Source organism: Armigeres subalbatus, chromosome 1, assembly GCF_024139115.2.
Source record: "Armigeres subalbatus isolate Guangzhou_Male chromosome 1, GZ_Asu_2, whole genome shotgun sequence".
Lineage (NCBI taxonomy): Eukaryota > Metazoa > Arthropoda > Insecta > Diptera > Culicidae > Armigeres > Armigeres subalbatus.
In genome coordinates, this window is record NC_085139.1 from 57,869,525 (window position 1) to 57,896,417 (window position 26,893).

Below are 26,893 nucleotides of genomic sequence, written 5' to 3' on the forward strand. Positions count from 1 at the left end.
CTGTTTCTGTTGCATTTTGTTCCCATTAATAGTAGTACATGTGCATTTTGTTCAAACAAACTTGAAATTTGTCAAGAAACTGCGCATATTTCTCATTACTACCTTTAGGCACACCAGTCATAACACGTCGGTACAGTTAAATTGCAGAAAAAAGCTAATTCGAATATTATGTTTGAGGTTTTTGGAAAAATGCGTCTCCTGTAAAATTTACTCAATGTAACATGTACCACTTTCGCTGGCACCGGTTCATATATTGATGTACATCTGTCTGATTAGTTCTTATCAGAACAACTATGCATATTCAAAACAATGCAAACAGTCAAGCCGACTTCAACCGCCAGCGAACCCTTCTTCTCGGACTCGGCGATCATACATTCCAAAAGGGTACTCTACCTTCGGAGAAAAATGTGAATATTATTTTCTTCTAGTTTTTTTTTTCGAAAGAATCGATTCAAATTAGAGTTCCAATTTGAACTCTGTATTATCTGGCCTTTTAAAAATATGAACATTACCCCTGAACATTGAATAAAATCGTTTTTGAATCAAAAAATAAGTTTTCTAAGGAAACATCGAAAAATCCCTGGATCCCGGGATTTCCCGGGATATACGAACAAGTTTATCCCGAATCCCGGGACAACGAAAATGGCCGAGAAATGGAAACTCTATGCAGAACGACTTGGCGAGCGTGGCGTATTCGAGGATGGAGAGATGCGGCATCGAACCGTGTATTGTGGCGTCAAATTGTTGATTCAGTGTTATCTGTTCAGATGTAGACTAAATAAATGAAATGAAATGAATGAATGTCGCTATTTTCGCTCAAAATTTGGAATAACCCTGACTCTTTTTACTCTCTGATTCAGTTTAAGCTCCCCCGTTTAGGCACAAAAAGAGGTTCTGCAGTACCGCCAATACATTTTGTAAGAGAGAAATCATCACCTCACAGCTTAGTGCATTTATCAGTTGAACTATGTTTGTTGCTGCGCAATCTGGCAACCTTGAATGTGCTCTACAGCCCTGCGAGACTCACTCACACCAGCCTTTGTGACGCTACCATCGATGCAATGACACTGAAGGATGACAACAAACCGGGAACAGAGAAATTGGTGAAAACGTGGATGATGCGAGTTATAAGACGACTTTCTTGAAATTTAATTAATATTACTAGTATCTAGTTACGCAAATCTTGCTATAGTCTAGCGCCTATCCAACTTGGTTTCTTAAGTACCTTAGTGTCAGCTACGGAAGTGTAGATAACGTGAGATATCTTATAAATTTGTTAATTTCCTCTTGAATGAATAACCTAGAATTTGATCCTAAATAGGTGCACACACGAGAGAGTCGTTGGGTCAAATCTTTGGATCAGTTTGATAGGTAGTTGAGTTGTAACCAATATGTGAGTTAAAATGAATTTGCTAAATACTCATGATTATATAGATGTATAAACGCTATAATTCCAGTTTGCGGTATACTCGTTATACTTATTGCCCTGTTGTATATCAGCCATAGTAAGCCTACACTATATTGTAAGTTTGATAACACCAATATTATAAATTAAATGATTTTTCTGATAAATATATTTCAGCTTGAGCTGATTGAAATCGAGTTTCATCGCTAAACGAAAGTGTAGTTTCTTGTTGATTAGAACAATCTCAAGAATATACTCTAACATGGCTCACAAGGGTAAATCAACGACCTTCCTCGAGAGCACCGTGCACAACGACTCAGCGAGCGCCTGTCCAGACTGCGACCGTCCAGACTGGGCCGACGATATGGTCCAATGCGGAGAATGTGAAGATTGGTATCACTTCAGCTGCGTGGGCGTAAGTAGATCGGTAGAACATCGGCCCTGGACGTGCGCCGAGTGTTTACCAATCAGTGTTAGCAGCCGATCATCTAGGATGTCTACTACTAAAGCGCTAGAAATGCAACGTCTACAAGAAGAGCAAGAAATCCGCCGAAAGCGTTTCCTACAAGAAAAGGCGTTGGAGAAGAAGCGGTTGGAGCAAGAGCGTCAGCAAATACTAGCCGAAGAAGAGCTGGAGAGGACGTTTCTCAAGGAGAAATTCGAGCTGCTAGAGATGCAGGAAGTCGATGAAAAAGGAAGTACAGTGATTAGCCGTAGGAGTAATCGCGAAAGTATTTTGCAATGGATGAGGAACGACGGAACTGTGGAACCAAGATGCAGGACATTGAATGCAGCCATTGGGCAGCCACCAAATCCGGAAGTACCCGAGCAGCGCAAAATTACTGTCGGTGGTAGAAATGTAGTTTCGACTTATCCTGCGGTCAATCCACCCATGCTGAATTCTCAACCCGTCGCATCAAGCAGCCAGATCTCTCCTCAAGAAAGAAACGAAACTGTCGAGATGAATACCATGAATCATAGGAGTCCAGTTCCGAAGCCACGAGCACCCGCACCTCAGCCTCGGCCTCGTATTCGAAAGTCAACCCACCATGTGCCCCCAGCACCACCAGCTAGTGCCGTGACGGATAACGCCACTCTCGATATCCCACCGTTGCCCTTTGAATACTGCTCTTCTGAGGTGGATATGTACCTTCCTCCTCAACGGAAAAGTGCTGCCAGAATTAGACGGGCAAACCCTGCCCTACAAAGCACGCAACTGCCGACCTTCCTGGACGAGGTTCGGCCTGATACGACATTCCAGCCATCATCACGGAACGTAAGACATACGGGATCACAATTCATTCCCGATATGCATGTCAGGGATGAAAGTACTGCTGATCAAGGTCCAACCGCAGCGCAAATTGCAGCCCGCCGTGTTATGTCCCGTGACCTTCCAGATTTCTGCGGCAATCCGGAGGACTGGCCTATATTTATTAGCCAATACGAAATCACTACTAACAGCTGCGGATTTAGTAACACTGAGAATCTGATTAGATTGCAGCGGTGTTTGAAAGGCCATGCTCGCGAATCCGTAAGAAGTCGCCTGCTTCTGCCCGCATCTGTCCCACAAGTGATTGAAGCACTTCGGATGCTGTATGGGCGACCAGGGCTGATTATATCCGCACTGTTGAACAGGGTACGTGCTGCACCAGCACCAAGATTGGAACGACTCGAAACGGTGATCGAATTTGGAATGGAACTCCAAGGACTTTGCGATCATTTGCAAGCGTCAGGAGAAACCGCTCACATGAACAATCCATCATTATTACAGGAGCTGGAGGACAAGCTACCGTCGCAGATGAAGCTCCAGTGGGCGATGCATAAACAAATCGTGCAATGCGTGACACTGCAAACATTTGCGAGCTACATGTCGAGCATGGTTACAGCGGCGAGTCAGGTGACCAAAGTAGTTAATTGTTCCGTAGACCGCCGTACTGCGGACTCAAAGAAGAAGAGTATGCAAAGAGATAAAGCACAGCTATACGCACACGCTGCGGACGAACAATCATCGAACCCGATCACAAACGAAAAAATTGAGTCACGAAGCTGCGCAGTCTGTAATAAACCAGGTCACCGTGTCAAAGAGTGCACGCAGTTCTCGGACCTTAACGTGGAAGATCGTTGGCGCAGCGTTCATAGCTTGAAGTTGTGCCGTACATGTCTGAATCAACATGGCAGAAATCGATGTCGACTATCAACCAAATGTGGGATCGATGGATGCGAATTTAAACATCACCCACTTTTGCATTCCAGAACGGATAACAAAGCCAAACCAATCACTGCGGAAAACCACTCGCACCGAGATCAAGGGTCGAAGACGTTGTTCCGAATTGTTCTCGTGAAACTCACGGGGCGTGCTGGTACAGTGCAAACCTTCGCCTTCCTGGATGACGAATCCGACCTAACGCTGATCGAGAAATCCGTAGCGCAGCAGTTAGGTGAGTATGGACCAAAAGGAACATTGTATCTCAATTGGACCAGCAATGTGACTCGATGCGAAGCAAATTCCGAGGAAGTATCCGTTAGAATATCGGGTGTAGACGGTGCACAACAATTCCGGATTCAATCTGCCCGAACGGTATCCGAACTCAAGCTTCCCACACAGTCGTTGAATATGGAAAAAATGTCTCAGCTCTATCCTCACTTAAAAGGACTTCCAGTAACAGGCTATAAAGATGCCGTGCCATGCTTGCTCATCGGTTTGAATCACCTTAACCTGTCGCTTCCATTGAAATGCAAAGAAGGTCGGAAGGAAGATCCAGTTGCGACGAAAACAAGGCTTGGGTGGTGCGTCTATGGTGGAAGTACAGGTGCAACGTCAGTTGGTGTAAGCTGCCACATTCTTCAAGTAAACCCTGAAAAGGATCTCCACGAAGTAGTTAGGGAATATTTCGAACAGGAAGATGCTGGATCAAAACCTTTATTGGAATTGGAGTCAACTGAGACCACAAGAGCAAGGAGGATCCTAGTAGAAACGACAGTGCGGCTTCCGGATCGTTTTGAAACCGGGCTACTTTGGAGATTCGACAAATTTGAGTTTCCGGAGAGTTACTTCATGGCACTTCGGCGATTAGAATGCTTGGAGAGGAAAATGTGTCGCGAACCGTCGCTAAAAGCTAGCGTACTGCAACAAATTAGCGAGTACCAGAGTAAAGGTTATGCTCATCGCGCTACGGAGAAGGAATTATTAGATGCTGATCCGCGCCGGATTTGGTACCTGCCCATCGGTGTTGTGACTAATCCTAGAAAGCCGGGAAAGATCAGGCTGGTATGGGATGCTGCAGCCAAAGTGGACGGTATATCCCTCAACACAGTTCTGCTGAAAGGTCCTGACCTACTTAACCCTCTCCCCGCTGTCTTATTCCGCTTTCGTGAAAAACCGGTGGCAATTAGCGGCGACATTCGTGAAATGTTTCACTAACTCCGCATACGCTCTGAAGATCGCAACGCGCAACGATTTTTAATGCGAGAAGACCCAAAGCAACAGCCATGCATTTACATCATGGACGTGGCCACCTTTGGCTCCAGCTGTTCACCGTGTAGTGCTCAATACATTAAGAACAGAAATGCCGAGGACTTTGCGAAAGACTACCCCAGAGCTGTAGATGGAATCATCAGGTGCCATTATGTGGACGACTATTTAGATAGTTTCGACACCGTTGACGAGGCTTATCGTGTGGCGGCTGAGGTAAAGATGATCCATGGAAAAGCTGGCTTCGACATTCGTGGTTGGCGTTCCAATTGTTCAAATCTGCCTCGCCACTTGGGTGAAACGACTATTCTGGCCACTAAAGATCTGCATTTGAACAAAACCAGTGGAACGGAAAGAGTACTTGGTATGCTGTGGTTGACAAGCAAGCGACGTATTGGGATTTTCAACGCAGATGCGGAAGGACATAGCAGAGATCATTCATGTCGGACGACGACCAACAAAACGGCAAGTTTTACGTTGCATCATGTCACTCTTTGATCCTCTCGGCATGTTGGCTATGTATACCGTACACGGAAAGGTTTTGATCCAATCGATATGGCGATCAGGAAGCGACTGGGATGATGAAATTGGTGATGGAGAATTCAATCAATGGGTAAAATGGATAAACGTATTAAGTAAAATTGACAGCATTCGTATTCCGCGTTGTTACATTGCTGGAAATGTCTCTTCATCGATCCATTCCGCCCAGCTGCACTTATTTGTAGATGCCAGCGAAGAAGCCTACGCTGCTGCCGCTTATTTCCGTTTCCTTATTTCTGATGGAACTATTATCTGTAACCTCGTCACCGCGAAGACAAAGGTAGCTCCACTAATACTATCGACAGACATCTGATTTCCGCACAATGATTTTCGTATCACGCTGTACGCGTACAGTGACGAGATGACACACATCTTTTCTTTCTACCGTTGTATCTATTTGCCAGCTTGTTTTGAAACTGATTCTACCGCTTTAAAACTATATTTTTTATCAAAATGTATAGAAATCATAAACTGTTACTAAAGTTTTTTTATGTTTATTATCGAGACTTTCAGCCCAAGGCTGGCTCGTCTCGCATGTTACTATTGTTTTTATGGGCATTACACAATATTTACCCATATTTTTGAATAAATTGTGAATTCGCGTCAGCAGTTCATTCATCGATATGAAAAAGTCATAGTTTTCCAATTCTTCGTATAGGTATTTTAGCAGAAATATGCGTGTTCTTGCAAACATTCCGCAGGGCAAATATTTCTGCTGACGTTATTCACTCTATTCTATGGTTTGGGGTGATTTCAGTGCAAACGGCAATGATCGTTTTATTTCATTTGGACATTCTGAAGGATAAAGCCAACACCGTTTTATTTGGTTATAGAACCAATTTTAAATTTGTCCAAAACAACCCTGTCCACGGATGATGGGGTCAACGTTGATAAGTCAAGTGTCTGCATATTGTAATTTGTGAAATAATTTGTTCTTTTATAGTACACATTGCTAGTATTGTAGTATTATTAGTACCCAACACGATACCGTTAGAACGAAATGAATTTAATTGCATCCGAGTATGGTTACACTATTAAGCAGTACTGAAGTAAGTACTTTAAACCCGTTAACATTTCAATTTAATAGAAACGCGTCGAGTATTTTTTGTCAATATATAGAAAATAATTAAACACTTGATATATCATACCTTCATGCAAATACTTAGAGAAGATGTCGCATGATCTAACAACATCTGCTTGAGTATATGCTGCGGAGGTTCCGACAGGGTCTAGTACCAGTCTTAACTAACATAATACTAACACAAAAGACTGGGAAGCAAACGATCATCCATTGCACCAATTGTAGTTCATAGTTCTGTATACAGTAAGTAGTAAAAGTAGATACTGTAGATTTACTAATTTTGCATTATATATGGTGAATGTATCTGTTATTTCTTCTCAGTAATATTTGTTATTTTACTCTTACTTTTACTGCATGGATCATCGTTTAAACAAACCCATTTTTTTCGGGTTAGAAAAAAATAAGACATACTCTAATGCAGAGAAAGATTGAAGGACATAGGAAACGTGACTAAGTGTATTCTGAAAGACAAATAAAATTAGTTGACTACCTTATAACACAGAAAATGACCGATAGGAAATGAATACATGATCAGCGCTAGACGGTAAAACAAGAGATAGAGTCACGTTTAACTGAGACATTAGCCACCTATGTACATGAGAATAGACCATATGATGCTTTCATCCACTATCCTTTTCTCTACATGACTAATAGTTTGACCACCTAAGGTCGCGAGGAGGGTCAACCAATGTCTTTTTAAGCCCATAATCAAATGGAAGCTCACGAAATGGTTTGAAAACATTACCTACTGAATCTAGTTCCGAGACGATGATGATGCTATGCAAGGCCGTCATAAGTCCACATAGATAGTATTAGGCGTTTTCTTGGAACAAGGTTCAAAATATGTAGTTATTAAAATTGCAGGTTCAAATTTTTAAGATTGTTTGGTGAACGGTTCCGAACTGTGGCCCATTTTGGCTTTTCGATTCAGTTTCGACTGCTTTCACTAGATAATTTTCAAAACATTGGACGATTATTATATTCATCAAATGGTAATAAGACATTTTAGTTTCAAAATACGTTTTCATTAAAGGTGTTTATTTGAAATATAGTCAGCAATTCAAATTAAATTCCTATACCTATACCATATACACATCAACATAATTGTATTAACACTGACTCGCGATTGAAAATTAAGATTTTGAACAAACTTTTAGAGCTTCTTTTGGTTGATGGGGACATTACTTAAACGCTACTGATGACAAAATTACTTCGAAACAATACCACTCACACTGAATACTCCGAACAATATTGAATGAGACTTTTTATAAGAACTGTTTGGATCAGGCTTAACAGCAGACTGTAATGACGAATAGACTGATCATTTAGGACTAAGGATTTGTAAGGGTTTCCTGGCTGGACAACTGAAATTTGTAACATCAGACATAACTCTAACAGGAAGAATTCAGATATCAACACGACATACTAAAAAACACATTTGTTTAACCGACTAAATATAAGGGAAGCTCTTTGTGATTTATAATTGGAATCAAAGTTAATACATATAATCAAATATTATAACCGACATCTCTCCACAGCTTTAATATTCATCATAAAAATATCCCCAACCTGCCCATACTCCTTAGGCAGTGATATACTAGTAGTATATCCCGCAAAACTTAAAACCCCCATGGGTAAAGATGTTGTGAAGCCTTATCCCTTAGTCCCTGGTGTATCATGGACGATGTGAATTTCAAATTCACATCGGTGACTTGGCCCCCGGCCCCCTTATACATCAATAAAATAAAATAAAATAAAATAAAAATTTTAAATTTGTCCAAAACAACGGTACAAAACATTCTTTACATCTTAAAAAGTAGATGCTAACTAATGGCAGCTCAAAGATCCCGCATCCTTCCCAATCCCCAGACCTCATTCCAATTAAAACCCATGAGATCCTTGCACAAAATGTTCGAAATCACACGATACAGAACTCAAACCATTGAATATCATGCAAAAGTAACGGCAGATTTCCCGGAAACAACCCAAGAACTGGCAAAATCAATAGGAAGACATCTTCATAGCGTAATTGTAGCAAACCTTGGGCTTACGAATAATTACAGTAATATCCCGATTTTATCACCCGCTGATGATTTCTGGGGTGATAAAATAGGTAATGTGACAAAATTGGAAAAAAATATTTTCATTTTTTTTATTCATTCCTCAAATATGAATCATTTTATGCCTTGGAAAGACCAAATGCGTGAACGGTACCCATTATTTCTTGTCGAAATTGCTTACAGAATATTTCCCAGGTACTTAGAAGTCGTTCGTAATAAACTACAGGTGGTGAAAGTAATTTCATGAAAATTAATGTTGTTTTTGGTATTATTTACGAAAATAAAAAAAAGGACAAATTTTTTTGGGGTGACAAAATCGGGTCGAAAACGTGACAAAATCGGGACGTGATAAAATCGGGTCGAAAACGTGATAAAATCGGGGGTAGACAAAATCGGGGAGTGACAAAATCGGGTCAACACTGTATTTTGCCAATGTTGTGAAAAATATCAAACTGAATTGCAGAAAAACGAATTTTACTCAGTCAGCTTGCAAATGTTTGTTTTTATTTCATATGTCAAACGGCGTATTTGACATTTCAAAACAACAAATTATGTTCTGTTTCGTACAATACAACGGTCGAAGGGCAGGGTACGGAAATCATCGTGCTATCGTGATACCAGCGTGATTCTGGGTGACAGACATATAATTTTATGCTGTACAGTGATATTGGTATCACATATGTGTCACAAGTATAAAGCCCTTGTCCATACCGCGGCTGGAGCTGCAGGCCGCGGTTCTCGGAGCTAGACTGGCTTCTTTCGTAAGCAAGAATCACACTATTACTAACGAAAAAAGGTTTTCTGGTCAGATTCTAGCACAGTTCAAGCTTGGATACGATCTGATGCCCGCAGATATAGACAATACGTTGCATGCCGTATCGGTGAAATTCTAACTTCCACCGAAAGCAAAGAGTTGAAATGGGTACCCACAAATTTGAATTGTGCAGACGAAGCCACAAAATGGGGTAGAGGACCAAGTTTTTCTTCGGAAGGGAGGTGGTTCCAAAGGTCGGAGTTATTGTACCGTCCCGAGCAACACTGGCTGCATCAAAAATGCAAGCAGAACATGGTCGTCACTGAAGAAGAACTTCGAACCTGCTTTGTTCATGGTATCCAGAAATATGAACCTACAGTAGAATTCGAAAGGTTCTCCAAATGGACAAGACTAGTGAGATCGGTTGCTTTTATGGCGCGGTTCATCAACAATGCTCGAAGTAGGTAAAGGTAACGGATTGTAACGTCGCTGAGCTCTGAAGAATTGGAATTGCAAAAACTATTATATGGCGGCTTAGTCAGCAGGAATCATACCCGGATGAGCTCTCTCAGAACGGCGAAGTAGAAAAATCCTCAAAGATCTAAAAGTTATCACCTTACATAGATGAAAATGGAGTACTTAGACAGAATGGGCGTATTGGCGCGGCAACAAACACCGGATTTGACACGAAGTACCCCATTATACTATCGACGCATCATCCCACGACGCTCCTACTTCTAAATCACTACCACCGCACGAATCATCACATAAACTACGAGACGGTGGTGAATGAGATAAGGCAAAATTTCTACATTTCTCATCTTCGGGTAGCTGTTCGGAAAACCGCCAGATCATGCCAGTGGTGCAAAATACATAAATCACAACCAACTACACCGAAGATGGCGCCACTACCTGCAGCGAGACTAGCATCGTTTGAGCGCCCCTTCTCGTATGTTGGTGTGGATTATTTCGGTCCAGTTCTGGTGAAAGTCGGACGTAGTCTCGCAAAGCGGTGGGTCGCCCTGTTCACATGTTTAACTATAAGGGCAGTCCACCTAGAAGTTGCGTATACTCTCAGTACGGAGAGCTGCATCACCTGTTTCCTGCTGCATCACCTGTTTCGATTTATCGCACGCCGAGGGGCACCGTTGGAAGTCTACACTGACAACGGCTCCAACTTTCAGGGGGCAGAAAGGTTGCTTAGACAGCAAATCAGTGAGAATCTGGCGGAGACGTTCACCAACGCCAAAACAAAATGGTTTTTCAACGCTCCGTCAGCTCCACATATGGGTGGAGCATGGGAGCGTATGGTACGCTCCGTTAAGGTCGCTATTGAGAGTATAGACACTGGAAGAAAGTTGCACGACGAGGGTTTTCTAACGTTGCTTGCGGAAGCTGAAGGTATAGTTAATTCCAAGCCCTTAACGTACCTACCCTTAGAATCTGAAGAACAAGAAGCACTTACGCCAAACCACTTTTTGCTCGGAAGTAGCAGTGGAGTCAAGCAACCACCCGCAAACCGCACTGATGATCGTGAAGCACTTCTTAACAACTGGACACCAGACACCGTCACCAGATAGATCTATTCTGGCATCGTTGGCTAAAAGAGTATTTGCCGACAATTTGCAGACGGACTAAATGGTTCAACGATATCAAACCTATCGAAGTAGGAGATCTTGTTCTCTTAGCAGAAAGCTCAAAAAGGAACAGTTGGTTACGAGGACAAGTGTCGGAGATCCATCCTGGACCAGATGGGCGCATACGAAGGGGACAGTCCAGACAAGGTCGGGATTTTTGCGTAGACCAGTATGTAAGTTGACTGTTCTAGATGTGGGGAATCCGAGTAAAACTGTCCATAGCAGGCAGTGTTACGGGGGCGGTAATGTTGCTGCGCAATCTGGCAACCTTGAATGTGCTCTACAGCCCTGCGAGACTCACTCACACCAGCCTTTGTGACGCTACCATCGATGCAATGACACTGAAGGATGACAACAAACCGGGAACAGAGAAATTGGTGAAAACGTGGATGATGCGAGTTATAAGACGACTTTCTTGAAATTTAATCAATATTACTAGTATCTAGTTACGCAAATCTTGCTATAGTCTAGCGCCTATCCAACTTGGTTTCTTAAGTACCTTAGTGTCAGCTACGGAAGTGTAGATAACGTGAGATATCTTATAAATTTGTTAATTTCCTCTTGAATGAATAACCTAGAATTTGATCCTAAATAGGTGCACACACGAGAGAGTCGTTGGGTCAAATCTTTGGATCAGTTTGATAGGTAGTTGAGTTGTAACCAATATGTGAGTTAAAATGAATTTGCTAAATACTCATGATTATATAGATGTATAAACGCTATAATTCCAGTTTGCGGTATACTCGTTATACTTATTGCCCTGTTGTATATCAGCCATAGTAAGCCTACACTATATTGTAAGTTTGATAACACCAATATTATAAATTAAATGAATTTACTGATAAATATATTTCAGCTTGAGCTGATTGAAATCGAGTTTCATCGCTAAACGAAAGTGTAGTTTCTTGTTGATTAGAACAATGTTATTCCATCAGGCTATTCTCAGATAATAACACTTTCCTTTAAACATGTTCTATACTGGACTACATTCTCTAGAATATGCACCATAAGGAATGGTCTTCTAGTGCCTAAAAAATTTCACCTAATAATAGTTCACAATTACTAGGTCTCGCACCAAATTGCATTGCTCGTGGTACCATCCTACATTGTTGTTGCTCTTTATTGGCAGATTGCGGAGCAAAATTGATCGAATTATCCGACCACCATCATACCAACATCTCCACAATGTAGTCAAACGAGCGAATGTAGCTCCCTACCTGGTTGGCTGTTCTAGCATGATGCTATTATGCTGCTTCGTGTAGTTCCTACACAGCTGATGCGCGATACAGCACTGTGTTTTGTCTATTTAGACCAGGGGTGCCCAATCTTCAGTCGTTTTTTTTTTTGGAACTCATTTATTTTTTTGTTTCGCTTCCGTTTGCTAGGATATTGATTTCGGAAGCAACGTAACATTCAATTTTTCATCTTCAGATTAATTTCAGATATTAGATATTAATCATATCCACCACCATAGCCACCCCCACACCAAAATAAGGTTCACTTATTATTGCACATTGAAACTACGAATCATTTTCCAGTTTTGGAGTCACTGATTTAGAGGCGTGTGAGGTTTCTCCGTGTAGAAGTTTCCCAGGTGTGAGACGCAACTAAATCCTCACTTCGCCATACATAGAAAACACGAGGTACAATTGTAAACTATAATATTTAGTATGCGTCGGTTGGTGTGGTTGGTGAAATTTTGAATTAGCTCTCAGCGGTTACTGCTGTAACATTGTATATGCATAGGTATTACCGAATGATTCGGGCATTCTTACTGAATGATTCGAATCGGTTTTGGCATTACTATTCGCACTGCTCGTTGATAAAACAATTTTAGTTGCTTTTCGTGTACAGGAAGATATGCACAACATGCAACATGACTGAATCGAATTACAAATAAAACATGATTGTGGGCTATCTATGCAAGCAGTAAGGCTTAACCAAATTATAAGGTGACCAGGCCCCGATAGCAGTATGTTTTTCCGAAGAATGGCTAACGGACTTCACTCAGTCCTATCTAAAGCTTACATGTATCATTGACAAGTTTGCCAATTTACACTGCTGGTGAGTCCATTGTTTCACGCCCAAGAGCATCCGTAATCTTTCTCGAACAAAATTGATTTGCCCGAAACAGTAAGTTGTTCGATCGAAGGTTCCTATCCACCGGGAAGAAACTGTCATCTTAGATATAGCTTCCAGGGAATAGCATTTCTTGTTCAGCCGCTGGATGTAAGAACAGACGCACCTCCTTGGTGAACAGACGCCAATAATTAAAACGAAATTATTAAATTTTCTATTGATTCTCATTATCAGACAGGAGAATAATAAGTTGAATGTCACCATGCTGACAATATTGTGGAAAAGGTAAAAATTGTCTAGTCTTGTGCGAAAGAGTGCATGTCCTGGTTCTCTTTTAGACGTACGACTTTTCTTGAAACCAAGCTTTGATTGCAACTGCATACATACTTTGAAGCAGACTTTTCCCATTCATTGTTTCTCATTATTGTCAATGGTGTTGCGGTGTGCATTTCTGTTGATACATAAGTCGAATGTCATAAGGGGGAAATTGATTCCGAGCTCCGGCATTCGACTTTTGGCTCCCACGTCCCAGCAGTGCCAGCAGATAACAAGTCATATGTGAGCAGAGCCAGTCAGTTACCTTTGCAAAGGATGGCTGATAACCGTGTGTCAACCGAATGGGAAGCTGGCTGTGAGCTCAAACCTCAAATCAACTGAGCAGTGGTACCCACCGCTTCTATTGAATAATGATTCAAGTGAAAAAGGTATGAATGTGTTTATCTCGTTATGTAGGATTTTCCCTTCGGCACCAACAATAACCTACAGGGGTTTCAGGAAGCAATGTCAACTGTGAAAAGTGCAAGATACTGGCGGGAGCACTACGGTGGGTAGAGCTTATGCTTCCAATCGTTGAAACCTTCTGACAAGTGCACCGATAATGAAGTGCAAAATGAGCTATCATTCGGGTAATTCCAGTTTTACTAAATTGACATTACGATTCGAAAACGAACGTCTTGTTGGCATTTCGTCCTACCCATTATTATATTTATTTATTATGTGCATACGTTATAATAATATAAAAATTCCATCAGTTAATCTGGATTTTTTTTATATAAACGTTAATTGTCAGTAATATTGTTAAAGGATGATTGCGAGACACGCATCGTAATCGATGACGTAATTTATATAGCACACTGACCGATAATCATAAGCGTGCATACTTACTGACTTATCCAAAAAAATCTTTGGTAAATTTGCAACATCCCCGGTTGATGCGTTGGTTGGCTTCACGTGTAACCGAATGCCGGTGCCAGTTTAACGAAATTAATTGAGCTGTTTATACATTGATTGCATGATTGATAAAGTTATATCCCTTGTGACACCTTAATTCCCAGTGGCTAGCGGCTTACGCTGGAATTTCATTTTTGATGATTCTGGAAAGGATGCCAACATCATCGTGCATACTTACGTTTTCCGCTAGCATTCTGGACCAGGACCGAAACGACCACCAGGATGCACACTGCTGACAAATGAGACATATCGGTCGTGTGGGTCGTTGTGGAACGTATCTGTGAGTGAAAGAAGAGGAAAATTTCATCATTTATTTTCGTTAAATCAGAAAACGCATCACCACTATGAAGCCACCAAAAGGTAACTACTTTCCCACGCTTTGTATTTCCCAGCAGCACAAGGCAGCAAGTTAATTCCACACCTTTATCTCTTATTTATGAATTGACCATAAAGAGCAACAACGAGATCGCTGCTCTACGGTACTTCTAGCGCTTGTTCATTTCCATCCCGATAGTAATCTTCCTGCAAAGTGCTTTCATTGACGTAGTAATCGTGATAGTAAGGACCCAGATGCCCCTTTCCTGCACACATTCAAATTGATTGTACGTACTTCTTTGTGAATAATAAAAGTGAATAATATATTATTTCGACAGAATTTTGTTTGAACACATTGAATTAAATAGAGCTGTTGATGGCTCCATTATTTGTTTTAATTTTTTTTTTTTCATTTTCATTTTTATTTTTCTTTTCTAATAACTTCATCTGCGTTTGCTTAATGAAGCCTTCAGATGAGGAAAATTCATTTTGAGTAGACCATCAACACATGGCAGCAGGGACTATGTCCAAGGGCTTGACGATCCCTCCCCAGGCCATCTGCGAGCTGTGGGGCTTGCCTAGGATGTGGTGGGGTTTGACAGTGGGCCCTGTTAAACGTCTATAAAAAGCTGCATGTATCCGCAAGTAGGCCCCACCAAAGCGACCGTGTGCCGCTCAAAGCGCACAAGCCCAAGTCCTGGTGTTAGGTGGGACGCTAAACAGCCCTGAAACGACGGCCCTCTGACGAGACAGGAGGTTTGCGCAGGCCCAATAAGCCGCCTGGAGAACCAAACATTACGAGCAATATTAGACATAATGCGACTCGATATAATCGGCAAAGACCTAGGCGACGAATAAAGGATCACGATTGGAAGCTTGGAACATGGAACTTGTTACCGAATTCGACAACAATGTACTAGTCAAACTATCCACTTGTACTAACTACACTAACGACAGTATAAACCAAGCACTGTGAGACCTCGCATGTAGTATAAAATGAGTAGAATCATCGCATAAGCAAACTTTTTTATGATTATTCTACTCTAAACGAGTAACGTCAACTAACACTAAAAAAACGACGACTCGCATCCCTCGGGCGAGCTACCACAGAGGCAACCTGATATCCGGTGGCGAAGAAGAGGAGAAAAAGGAAGAGGAGAAGAAATCTGTTGGATCGGGGAGAGTCGTGTTTGATCAATCGTAGCAGATAGACGTACCTCATCGACGCTATCGACCACGTGAATCGCGGAAAAAAATCTTTATTCGCACTCGTTTGTCGTGCAAGACGAATAAATCCGGACAAGTCGCCAGCCGGGGAAATACCCGGAGTAGTGATCATCAAAGAAGACTCCCTCGGGAATTGTCCCGTCGTTCGATACAAGTCACCGCCATTGAGGGCGCCGTAACCGTCATTAAGGCATTGTTAGATTGCCAGGTGGAGGTTTCTCGTTGATTGTTGTTCCGAAGAGGCTAGCCCCGAAACGGCCACGGCAACAGTCGGCGGTTGTCGGAATCGGAAGCCCCCGACCAACGCACGCATTGACCACCACCCGTCGATTACTGGGAAAGTCCCGTCCGGCGCGTCAGCCGGTACATCCGACGAAGTTCCGCAGGATACACCCCTGAGATCCAGGCACGCCTTGGGGAGGCAGCAATTATTTTCTCGGAACTGCTGGGCACGCCCTCCAGACAGCGAACGAAGCAAAGTGTTTCAAATCCTTTTCGCATCCAGTCGGTCCACGCGGCCAGGTCCGTACAAACTCCAGCTGCCGTCAAAACCCCAGCGAACGAAGCAAAGCGCCACAAGTCCTCCTCGCATCCGGTCGGTCTACGTGGCCAGGATCGTACAAGCTCCAGCTGCCGTCAAAACCACAGCGAACGAAGCAAAGCGTCACCAGTCCTCCTCGCATCCGGTCGGTCCACGCGGCCAAAATCGAACAAGCTCCAGCTGCCGTCAAAACCACAGCGAACGAAGCAAAGCGTCACCAGTCCTCCTCGCATCCGGTCGGTCCACGCGGCCAAAATCGAACAAGCTCCAGCTGCCGCCGAAACCCCAGCGAACGAAACCAAGCGTCACCAGTCCTCCTCGCATCCGGTCGGTACACGCGGCCAAAACAGAACGAGCTCCAGCTGCAGTCGATACCCTAGACCGGTCAGCTATTCAGGCCAATCCGAAGTCACCCGACAGAGTCTTCATGCCGCCAAGGCGACATCTCCCGAACTATGTAAGGTATGTTGGGAGTACGATCTCCGCATGACACCGAAAGGGCCCCAACTTCTCCGATCGGCCGCAACCAAAACTAACCCTAATTAGTGGGTTAAAATAAAACAAAAGTTAAATGTATCTCACTATTCTTCTTTTTCAATGAAAGTAGTCCTACGCATGCAAGTGGTTGGTCCTGGCTAGTATAGTCCGCTTCGTTTCGTCCGTGTGTTCCCTAAAGCAGGTCGATTGCCGACCCTGAGACCTATCCTACGAGGTGAGCTAGTTTGGGACGTGAGGACGTCCACTCTCCAGACGTGTGGACGTCATCGAGAGTTACAAACTGCAAGTCGCTAGGTTTCGCAGGTTGCGACAGGATGATCTACGATGAATAACGATGATCTACCAAAGCTGTGGCACCACCTACGAGCTGGGAACCGGCTTCATAGTGCTGGGTAAGATGCGCCAACGCGTGATTGGGTGGCAGCCAATCAACGCAAGGATGTGCAAGCTGAGAATTAAAGACCGTTTCTTCAACTATAGCATCATCAACTTGCACTGCCCACACGAAGGGAGACCCGACGACGAGAAAGAAGCGTTCTACGCACAGCTGGAGCAGACATACGATGGATGCCCACTGCGGGACGTCAAAATCATCATCGGTGACATGAACGCTCAGGTAGGAATGGAGGAAATGTATAGACCGGTCATCGGACCGGATAGTCTGCACACCGTATCGAATGACAACGGCCAACGATACATAAACTTCGCAGCCTCCCGCGGAATGGTAGTCCGAAGCACCTTCTTTCCCCGCAAAAATATCCACAAGGCCACATGGAGATCACCTAACTAATAAACGGAAAACCAAATCGACCACGTTCTAATCGACGGTAAATTTACCGTCGATTAGAACGTGGTCGATCTCCGACATCACGAACGTCCGCACTTACCGCAGTGCGAATATTGAATCCGACCACTACCTCGTTGCAGTATGCCTGCGCTCAAAACTCTCGACGGTGTACAACACGCGTCGAAGTCGGACGCCGCGGCTTAACATTGTGCGGCTACAAGACGGTAGACTAGCCCAAGAATACGCGCAGCAGCTGGAAGTGGCACTCCCAACGGAAGAGCAGCTAGGCGCAGCGTCTCTTGAAGATGGCTGGAGGGATATTCGATCCGCCATTGGTAGCACCGCAACCGCTGCACTTGGCACGGTGCCCCCGGATCAGAGAAACGACTGGTATGACGGCGAATGTGAGCAGTTAGTAGAAGAGAAGAATGCAGCATGGGCGAGATTGCTGCAACACCGCACGAGGGCGAACGAGGCACGATATAAACAGGCGCGGAACAGACAAAACTCGATTTTCCGGAGGAAAAAGCGTCAGCAGGAAGATCGAGACCGTAAAGAGACGGAGCAACTGTACCGCGCTAATAACACACGAAAGTTCTATGAGAAGTTGAACCGTTCACGTAAGGGCCACGTGCCACAGCCTGATATGTGTAAGGACATAAACGCGCACCTGAATGGCGATGTAGCAGACGAAGATGGCGATATGGTGATGGACCTGGGGTAACGCGCGCAGGATATAATTCTACCGGCTCCGGATCTTCAGGAAATCCAGGAAGAAATTGGCCGGCTGAAGAACAACAAAACCTCTAGAGTTGACCAACAACCAGGAGAGCTATTTAAACACGGTGGTGAGGCACTGCACAATGAGGAAAATGTTGCATGTTTCTGGCAAAATTCGATAACTCAAAAGGCCGCTGAACGAAAATTGTGACCAAGAACTTTTCTTAAACAAAATTTTCCCAGGAATCGAATGGGGGTGATTTCGGGTCCGGCACGCCATTCCTAATAGGACTTTTTGGACGTTTTCCCCCAACATCCCCCCAGAACTTTGATATTATGAACGGAATTCAGCCGTTATAAGCAGTTTACGACATATTTCTGATTGAATCTGAATGATTAGAATATTGTTGGGTAAGCGCAGTGTTATTTTATCTGGAGAGTATGTTAGTTTTAGGGGAATATGGGGTAAAATAGTCTCATATATTATATACATACAAATGGATTTCTGTCTGTCTGTCTAATCATTATAGACTCGGAAACTACTGAGCCATTCGGCATGAAATCTAGTATGCAGATGTTTTTGGAATCGAGAAGGTTCTTACGATTTTTGGAGACCCCCCCATCTTCTGAATAGGGGGCTTCCACATAAATAAAAAAAAAATTCAGCATAACTCGAGGACTAATCAAGCAAATGCAACCAGTTAGCATGTTAAGGTTTTTGAAGTCAAGAAATATTTCTGTGGTGATTCGTGACCCCTCCCCCTTCTAGAAGGGGAGGATCTCATATAAATGAAACATGAATGTCTCCATAATTCGGAAATTGATCAAGCAAATGGAACCAAATTTGACATGTGGTTTATATAATAGGCAAGAAATGTTTCTGTGGTAGTTCGTGAGCCCTCCCCTCTGCAAGAAGGGGGGGGGGGCTCCCATACTAATGGAATCGAAATTTCCTCATAACTTATAAACTAATCAAGAAATTGGAACCATATTTGGTATGTGAGGGTTTTTGAAGTCAGGATATGCTTCTGTGGTGGTTCGTGACCCCTCCCCCTTCTGGAAGGGGGGGCTCTCATACAAATGAAACAAAAATTTCTGCATAATTCGGAAACTAATCAAGCAAATGGAACCAAATTTGGCATGTAAGGGTTTTTGAAGGCAAGAAATGTTTCTGTGGTGGTGCACAGATATTTATTTAAGATATTTAATTTCTCGTATGCGGTGTCTCGTCCTCACTTTTCACCGAGACATTATCAATTGAACGGTTTTGCGAAATAATCATATACTTTCAATTTTAACTGGTTGTACTTCCACCATCTACTTAAAGAATGCAACTCTGCATTCAAGTGTTCAATCGCATCTTCTAAGTCTTTAGCTGCAATGAATAACATTTGTATGAGAGCCTCCCTTTCCAGCATGAAGAGGGGAGCGGGCCATTTGGCATAAAGTCATTTGGCATAACGCCATTTGGCATAAGGTCATTTGGCATAAAGGCCATTTGGCATAACGGTCATTTGGCATAACGGACATTTGGCATAATTGTAACCAACGTCAAAAGTAAGGGTCTTTTGGCATAACGGACATTTGGCATAATTTTTCTTTGCGTTCGCTAAATGGTGACTAAGTGGTGCGGGAAACACCCCGGAATAGTAAATATAACACCCGTCGATAACAATATTAAAAAGACATTGTCCTCTCGTGGAAAGAATACATTTGCAATGCAATGCAAAAGTAGGCGCATGCCCGGATTAGAGCAGTGGTGGATATAATCCCCTCTTTAAAAGAAGGCGTGTTGACGGATATGGCAATGAAGGATGTGATCTCTTCTTTAAAAGTAGGTGCTTGCCCGGATTATGGCAATGGAGGATATGATCTCTAAAAATAGGCGCTTGCCCGGATTAAGGTCATGGTGGATCCGATCCCTTCTTTAAAGGTAGCCGCTTGCATGGATTATGGCAATTGATGAAGTAATCCCTTCTTTAAAATTAGGCGCTTGGCCGAATTATTATAATGGTGGATGTGATTCCTTCTTTAAAGTAGGTGCTTGACCGGATCATGGCGATGGAGGATATGATCTCTTCTTTAAAAGTAAGCGCTTGAACGGATTAAGGTCATGGTGGATGCGATCCCTTCTTTAAAAGTAGGCGCTTGCATAGATTATGGCAATGGATGATGTGATCCCTTCTTTAAAAGTAGGCGCTTGTCCGGATTATGACAATGGTGGATGTGATGCCCAAGGTGAATACAAACAGGTGTAGCAGTATGCCAATTTCATGATTCAGCCATCTTGGATTTTTATATGGGGCAGCCACCGAGTTTGTTTATGTTTTGCACTGAAAATGAATTTTTCACCCCCGCGCCAGTCTCTCCCATCTACTGACAAAGTGAGTGAACCCTGATATAAGAACCCTGGTGATGCCTTCTTTAAAAGAAGACGTTTGCCCGGATTAAGGCAATGGTGGATGTGATCCCTTCTTTAAAAGTAGGCACTTGCATGGATTATGGCAATGGAGGATGTGATCCCTTTTTTAAAAGTATGCACTTGCCCGGATTATGACAATGTTGGATGTGATTCCTTCTTTAAAAAAGGCGTTTGCCCGGATTGAGGCAATGGTGGAAGTGATCCCTTCTTTAAAAGTAGGCGCATGCCCGGATTAAGGCCATGGTGGATGCAATCCCTTCTTTAAAAGTAGGCACTTGCATGGATTATGGCAATGGAGGATGTGATCCCTTTTTTAAAAGTATGCACTTGCCCGGATTATGACAATGTTGGATGTGATTCCTTCTTTAAAAAAAGGCGTTTGCCCGGATTGAGGCAATGGTGGAAGTGATCCCTTCTTTAAAAGTAGGCGCATGCCCGGATTAAGGCCATGGTGGATGCAATCCCTTCTTTAAAAGTAGGCGGTTGCATGGACTATGGCAATGGAGGATGTGATCCCTTCTTTAAAAGTAGGCACTTTCCCGGATTATGACAATGGTGGATGTGATTCCTACTTTAAAAGAAGGCGCTTGCCCCGATTGAGGCAATGGTCGATGTGATTCCTTATTTCAAAAAAGCGCTTGCCCGGATTGAGGCAATGGTGGATGTGATCCCTTCTTTAAAAGTAGGCACTTGTCCTGATTATGACAATGGTTGATGTGGTTCCTTATTTAAAAGAAGGTGCTTGTCGGATTGAGGCAATGGTGGATATGATCCCTTCTTTAAAAATATGCGCTTGCACGGATTATGGCAATGGAGGATTTGATTTGTTCTTCAAAAATAGGCGCTTGTCCGGATTGAAGCAATGGTGGATGTAATCCCTTCTCTAAAAGTAGGTGTGTGGCCTGAATTGTGGCAATGCAATGGTGGATTTGATCCCTTCTTTAAAAGTAGGCCCTCCCCGGATTATGGCAATGGTAGATGTGACTCCTTCTTTATAAGTAGGCGTTTGTCGGGAATAAATCAATGGCAGATATGATCTCTTCCCCGAAAAGCTCAATTTAGATTGATTTGGTTGCAATAACTCATATGTGACTTGATTGATTTTAGTAACTCGTCTACGACAAGTGTGTTGCTTGAGTTTTTAAAGTTAGGCGCTTACCCGCATTAAGGCAATGGTGGATTTGATCCGGTCTTACGGCGCATGCTCAGATTGAAGCAATGGTGGGTGTAATCCCTACTTTAAAAGTAGGCATGTGGCCGGAATAAGTCATTGATGGATGTGATCCCTCTCTCGGAAGTAATTCTGCCGTTTTGTTATTTCGTTCTCCCGGAAATGTCTACCATCAATCTAAATTTATCAGAAAACAGCCTCGACCTACTTTATCTACGCTAAACATTACATGAAATATCTCTTTCGCTTTCACAGCTCGAAATTATGCCAAATGTCCGTTATGCCAAATGACCCACTCTTTTCTTACAGTTCAAAATTATGCCAAATGTCCGTTATGCCAAATGACCATTATGCCAAATGGCCTTTATGCCAAATGCCCTTATGCCAAATGGCGTTATGCCAAATGACTTTATGCCAAATGACCCAGACCCCATGAAGAGGGGTAACAAACCACCACAGAAATATTTCCAGACTTCAAAAACCTTAACGTACCAAATTTGGTTCCATCTACTTGATTAGTTTTTGAGTTATGTGGAAATTTCGGTTTCGTTTGTATGGGAGCCTCCCCCCTTCCTTCCATGGAGGGGAGGGGTCACGAACTACCATGAAAGCATTTCTTGCCTATTATATCCACCACATGCCAAATTTGGTTCCATTTGCTTGATTAATTTCCGAATTTTGCAGAAACTTATGTTTAGTTTATATAAGAGCCTCCCCCTCCAGAAGGGGGATGGGTCACGAACCACCACAGACATATTTGCAAATTTCTAAAACCTTAACATACCAAATTTGGTTCCATTTGCTTGATTAGTTTATGAGTTATGTGTAAATTTCGATTCCATAAGTATGGGAGCCCCCCCTCCCCCCTCCCCCCTCCTAGCAGAGAGGAGAGGGCCCACGAACTAACATGGAAACATTTCTTGCCTATTTTATCCAACATGCTAAATTTGGTTCCATTTGCTTGATTAGTTTCCGAATTATGCAGAAATTTATGTTTCATTTGTATGAGAGCCCCCCCTTCCAGAAGGGGGAGGGGTCACGAACCACCACAGAAACATTTCCTGACTTCAAAAACCTTAACATGCCAACTTTGGTTGCATTTGCTTGATTAGTCCTCGAGTTATGCTGTAATTTTTTTTATTTATGTGGAAGCCCCCCATTCAAAAGAGGGAGGGGTCTCCAAGCATCATAAGAACCTTCTCGACTCCAAAAACATCTGCATACTAGGTTTCGCGCCGAATGGTTCAGTAGTTTCCAAGTCTATAATGATCAGACAGTCAGACAGAAATCCATTTGTATGTATATAATATATGAGACTATTTTACCCCACATTCCCCTAAAACTAACATACTCTCCAGATAAAATAACACTGCGCTTACCCAACAATATTCTAATCATTCAGATTCAATCAGAAATATGCCGGAAACTGCTTATAACGGCTGCATTCCGTTCATAATACCAAAGTTCTGGGGGAAGTTGGGGGAAAACGTCCAAAAAGTCCTATTAGGAATGGCTTGCCGGACCCAAAAATACCCCCATTCGATTCCTGGGAAAATTTTGTTTAAGAAAAGTTCTTGGTCACAATTTTCGTTCAGCGGCCTTTTGAGTTATTGAATTTTGCCCGAAACATGCAACATTTTCCCCATTGTGCACTGGCTAGAGCGCTGCACTGGGTCATTACCAAGATTTGGAAGGAGGAAGTTTTGCCGCAGGAGTGGATGGAAGGTGTCGTGTGTCCCATCTACAAAAAGGGCGATAAGCTGGATTGTAGCAACTAGCGCGCAATCACATTGCTGAACGCCGCCTACAAGGTACTCTCCCAAATTTTATGCCGTCGACTAGCACCAAATGCAAGGGAGTTCGTGGGGCATTACCAGGCGGGTTTTATGGGCGAGCGCTCCACCACGGACCAGGTGTTCGCCATTCGCCAAGTACTGCAGAAATGCCGCGAATACAACGTGCCCACACATCATCTATTCATCGACTTCGCATATGATACAATCGATCGGGACCAGCTATGGCAGCTAATGCACGAGCACGGTTTTCCGTATAAACTGACACGGTTGATCAAAGCGACGATGGACCGGGTGATGTACGCACATTTTCGAGTTTCAGGGGCATTCTCGAGTCCCTCCGAAACCCGCAGAGGGTCTTTCGTGTCTGCTATTCAACATCGCTTTGGAAGGGGTAATACGAAGAGCAGAGATTAACACGAGTGGTACAATTTTCAATAAGTCCATCCAGCTATTTGGCTTCGCCGACGACAGAGATATTATGGCACGTGAGAAGATGGAGGAAGCCTACATCAGACTGAAGAGGGAAGCCAAGCGGATCGGACTAGTCATCAACACGTCGAAGACGAAGTACATGATAGGAAGAGGCTCAAGAGAAGACAATGTGAGCCACCCACCGCGAGTTTGCATCGGTGGGGACGAAATCGAGGTGGTAGATGAATTTGTGTACTTGGGCTCACTGGTGACTGCCGAAAATGATACCAGCAGAGAAATTCGGTGACGCATAGTGGCTGGAAATCGTACATACTTTGGACTCCGCAAGACGCTCCGATCAAATAGAGTTCGCCGCCGTACCAAACTGACAATCTACAAAATCCTCATTAGACCTGTAGTTCTCTACGGACACGAGACCTGGACCTCGTGGAGGACCAACGCGCACTTGGAGTTTTCGAAAGGAAAGTGCTGCGTACCATCTATGGTGGGGTGCAGATGGCGGACGGTACGTGGAGGAGGCGAATGAACCACGAGTTGCATCAGCTGTTGGGAGAACCATCCATCGTTCACACTGCGAAAATCGGACAACTGTAGTGGGCCGGGCACGTAGCCAGAATGTCGGACAGTAACCCGGTGAAAATGGTTCTCGACAACGATCCGACGGGCACAAGAAGGCGAGGTGCGCAGCGGGCAAGGTGGATCGATCAGGTGGAAGATGACTTGCGGACCCTCCGTAGACTGCGTGGTTGGCGACGTGTAGCCATGGACCGAGCCGAATGGAGAAGACTCTATACTTATATACCGCACAGGCCACTTCGGCCTTAGTCTGAATAAATAATAATAATAATAATCAACACATGTTTTGCTATTGCAGTTGCGGCATATAGTGGTAGCTATGATTGCGAAAACTGCAATAAGTATTTAAACGCAGAGACATAACACAATTACATAGATCCCGTATATTGAAAACGTTTATTCACGCATTATTCAATAGATTAAAAAAAAAGTAATTTTCCGTCGGGAGTTATTAGATCCAACTGCAAAATTTAAATCTTTTTTTTTTGTTTTCAAAATTCAATTCTTTATTTGCCCTCTGTATTTGAAGACCGTTCAAGTGCCAAAGTTGACTCAGAAAATCGTGATAGAGAACAGATTTAGGTTTCAGCTAGCGCTATCCGAGCAGCCCGGGAACTCCAACCCAAATAGTAATTCACAACAGACACAGCGTCCTAGGCCTCCCATCTCCATCCAGCCCCTTCTTCCGATCCTATCTCCGAGGCCTGGAATCACCCAAATTTGACCACACAAAAATCGGCCGTCGATAATAGCACCCCCCCTCGGATAAAGATATAATACTTGCTCATTTCCAGGGGAACATCAACGGGCTCTGGAATAACCTTCCTATTCTGGAGCAGTTAAGCCTGCCTTTGATCACTGGCCTGCAGGAGGTAGGTCAATTTGGTCGCACTTGACTCCATGGATAGCTCCCTCAGAGGAAAGTACAAGTGGACTATCAAGGTAGGTTCAAATATCCGACATTCCATAGGGATAGGGATCCTTTAGGATGTCCCGTTTGGCTTAACGAAAAAGACTTGGGATGTCCAGTAACTCATATTATCCCGGCGTCCTAAATATATAGTGTTACCAGACGTACTCTTTTAAGAGTACATGTACTCTTTTTGAGGCAGAAAAATTACGTACTCTTCTTTTTCGTAGAGAAAGGTTATATGTACTCTTTTTTTCGTGAAGTTTTTTGAAGTTTTTCAAAAATTTGGAAAACCAGCACGATCACATCAACAAACTACAAAACCTAATTACAAATTCCAAGATGGACCGAGAAAATTGTCTAACTATGCATCAATTGGCAATATTATTTAAACGTTCGTTCGTATATCACAGACTGCGTCCATTCAGGTTTTTAAAGCTAATCCTCAGATATCAGCCGGTTTCAAAATCCTTTTTTCCAATTTGCCCAATAAATTTGAAAATATTAGGTTCATTAGGTTTTATTCTATTATTATTCTATTAATTGTCCTTTTACTCCTTTACTCATATTTAGGAGAAAATTGTTTCGAATATAGTGTGGTTATTATTGAAATTTTCATAACAAAAAATATGTTGAGAATAATTATATAGTCATACACTTTCAGCGATAAAATTTCATCCTACAAATGGCCGGGGCTCTGCCAAATCGGCAACAAAAAAATGCATATTTTCTGCCCAAGCTTTCGCTTAGCAGATTCAATTGATTAAAAATCGTATTGGATTTCCCATTATCGCATAATTAATGATATTCTGCAACAAATGTGTGGACGGATTTATATGAAATGATTTCACGTCATGTTCGGGATTTGAGTTAAAACGGTATAATATCAAATTTGAATTGTGAATTAAAGAAAATCATGGGTTGTACTCTTTTGTACTCTATTTTCACTTTTTGTAAATGTACTCTTTTTAGTCAAACCGAATCTGGTAACACTATAAATATAGGACATATGCTTTAAAGTCCCAACGTTCTGTATATAGGACAGTACTTGTAATGCTGATTTATCGGGTTTTACACAATATTTCGAGATACGGTTTTCACTTAGTGGTTCCCTAGACCCATACGTTCGTATCAGAATTTACTCACCAGCTCGGAGGACACCTTTAAAGAGGCTCGGAGGACTCCTTTCAATAGGTTTAGAAGCCTCAATTTAAGAGGCTCGGAAACCTTCTTTCAAGAG

General features: G+C 42.9%; 2 protein-coding genes across 4 annotated transcripts in view; one reads left to right on the top strand and one right to left on the bottom strand.

The window, feature by feature from the left end:
* Positions 1-26,893, bottom strand: part of LOC134208460 (uncharacterized) — a 135,747-nt gene that overhangs the window by 11,494 nt on the left and 97,360 nt on the right. For all 3 annotated transcript variants that reach the window (XM_062685258.1, XM_062685800.1, XM_062684696.1), the window contains one exon: positions 14,437-14,536. In XM_062685258.1, the coding sequence (XP_062541242.1) occupies positions 14,437-14,506 (70 nt within the window). In that variant the 5' untranslated portion in view covers positions 14,507-14,536. The remainder of the gene's footprint in view (positions 1-14,436; positions 14,537-26,893) is intronic.
* Positions 1,458-4,826, top strand: LOC134215280 (uncharacterized). Its single transcript, XM_062694503.1, has 2 exons — positions 1,458-1,523; positions 1,583-4,826. Exon 2 carries the CDS (start codon positions 1,668-1,670, stop codon positions 4,824-4,826), a length of 3,159 nt encoding a protein of 1,052 aa, XP_062550487.1. The 5' UTR covers positions 1,458-1,523; positions 1,583-1,667.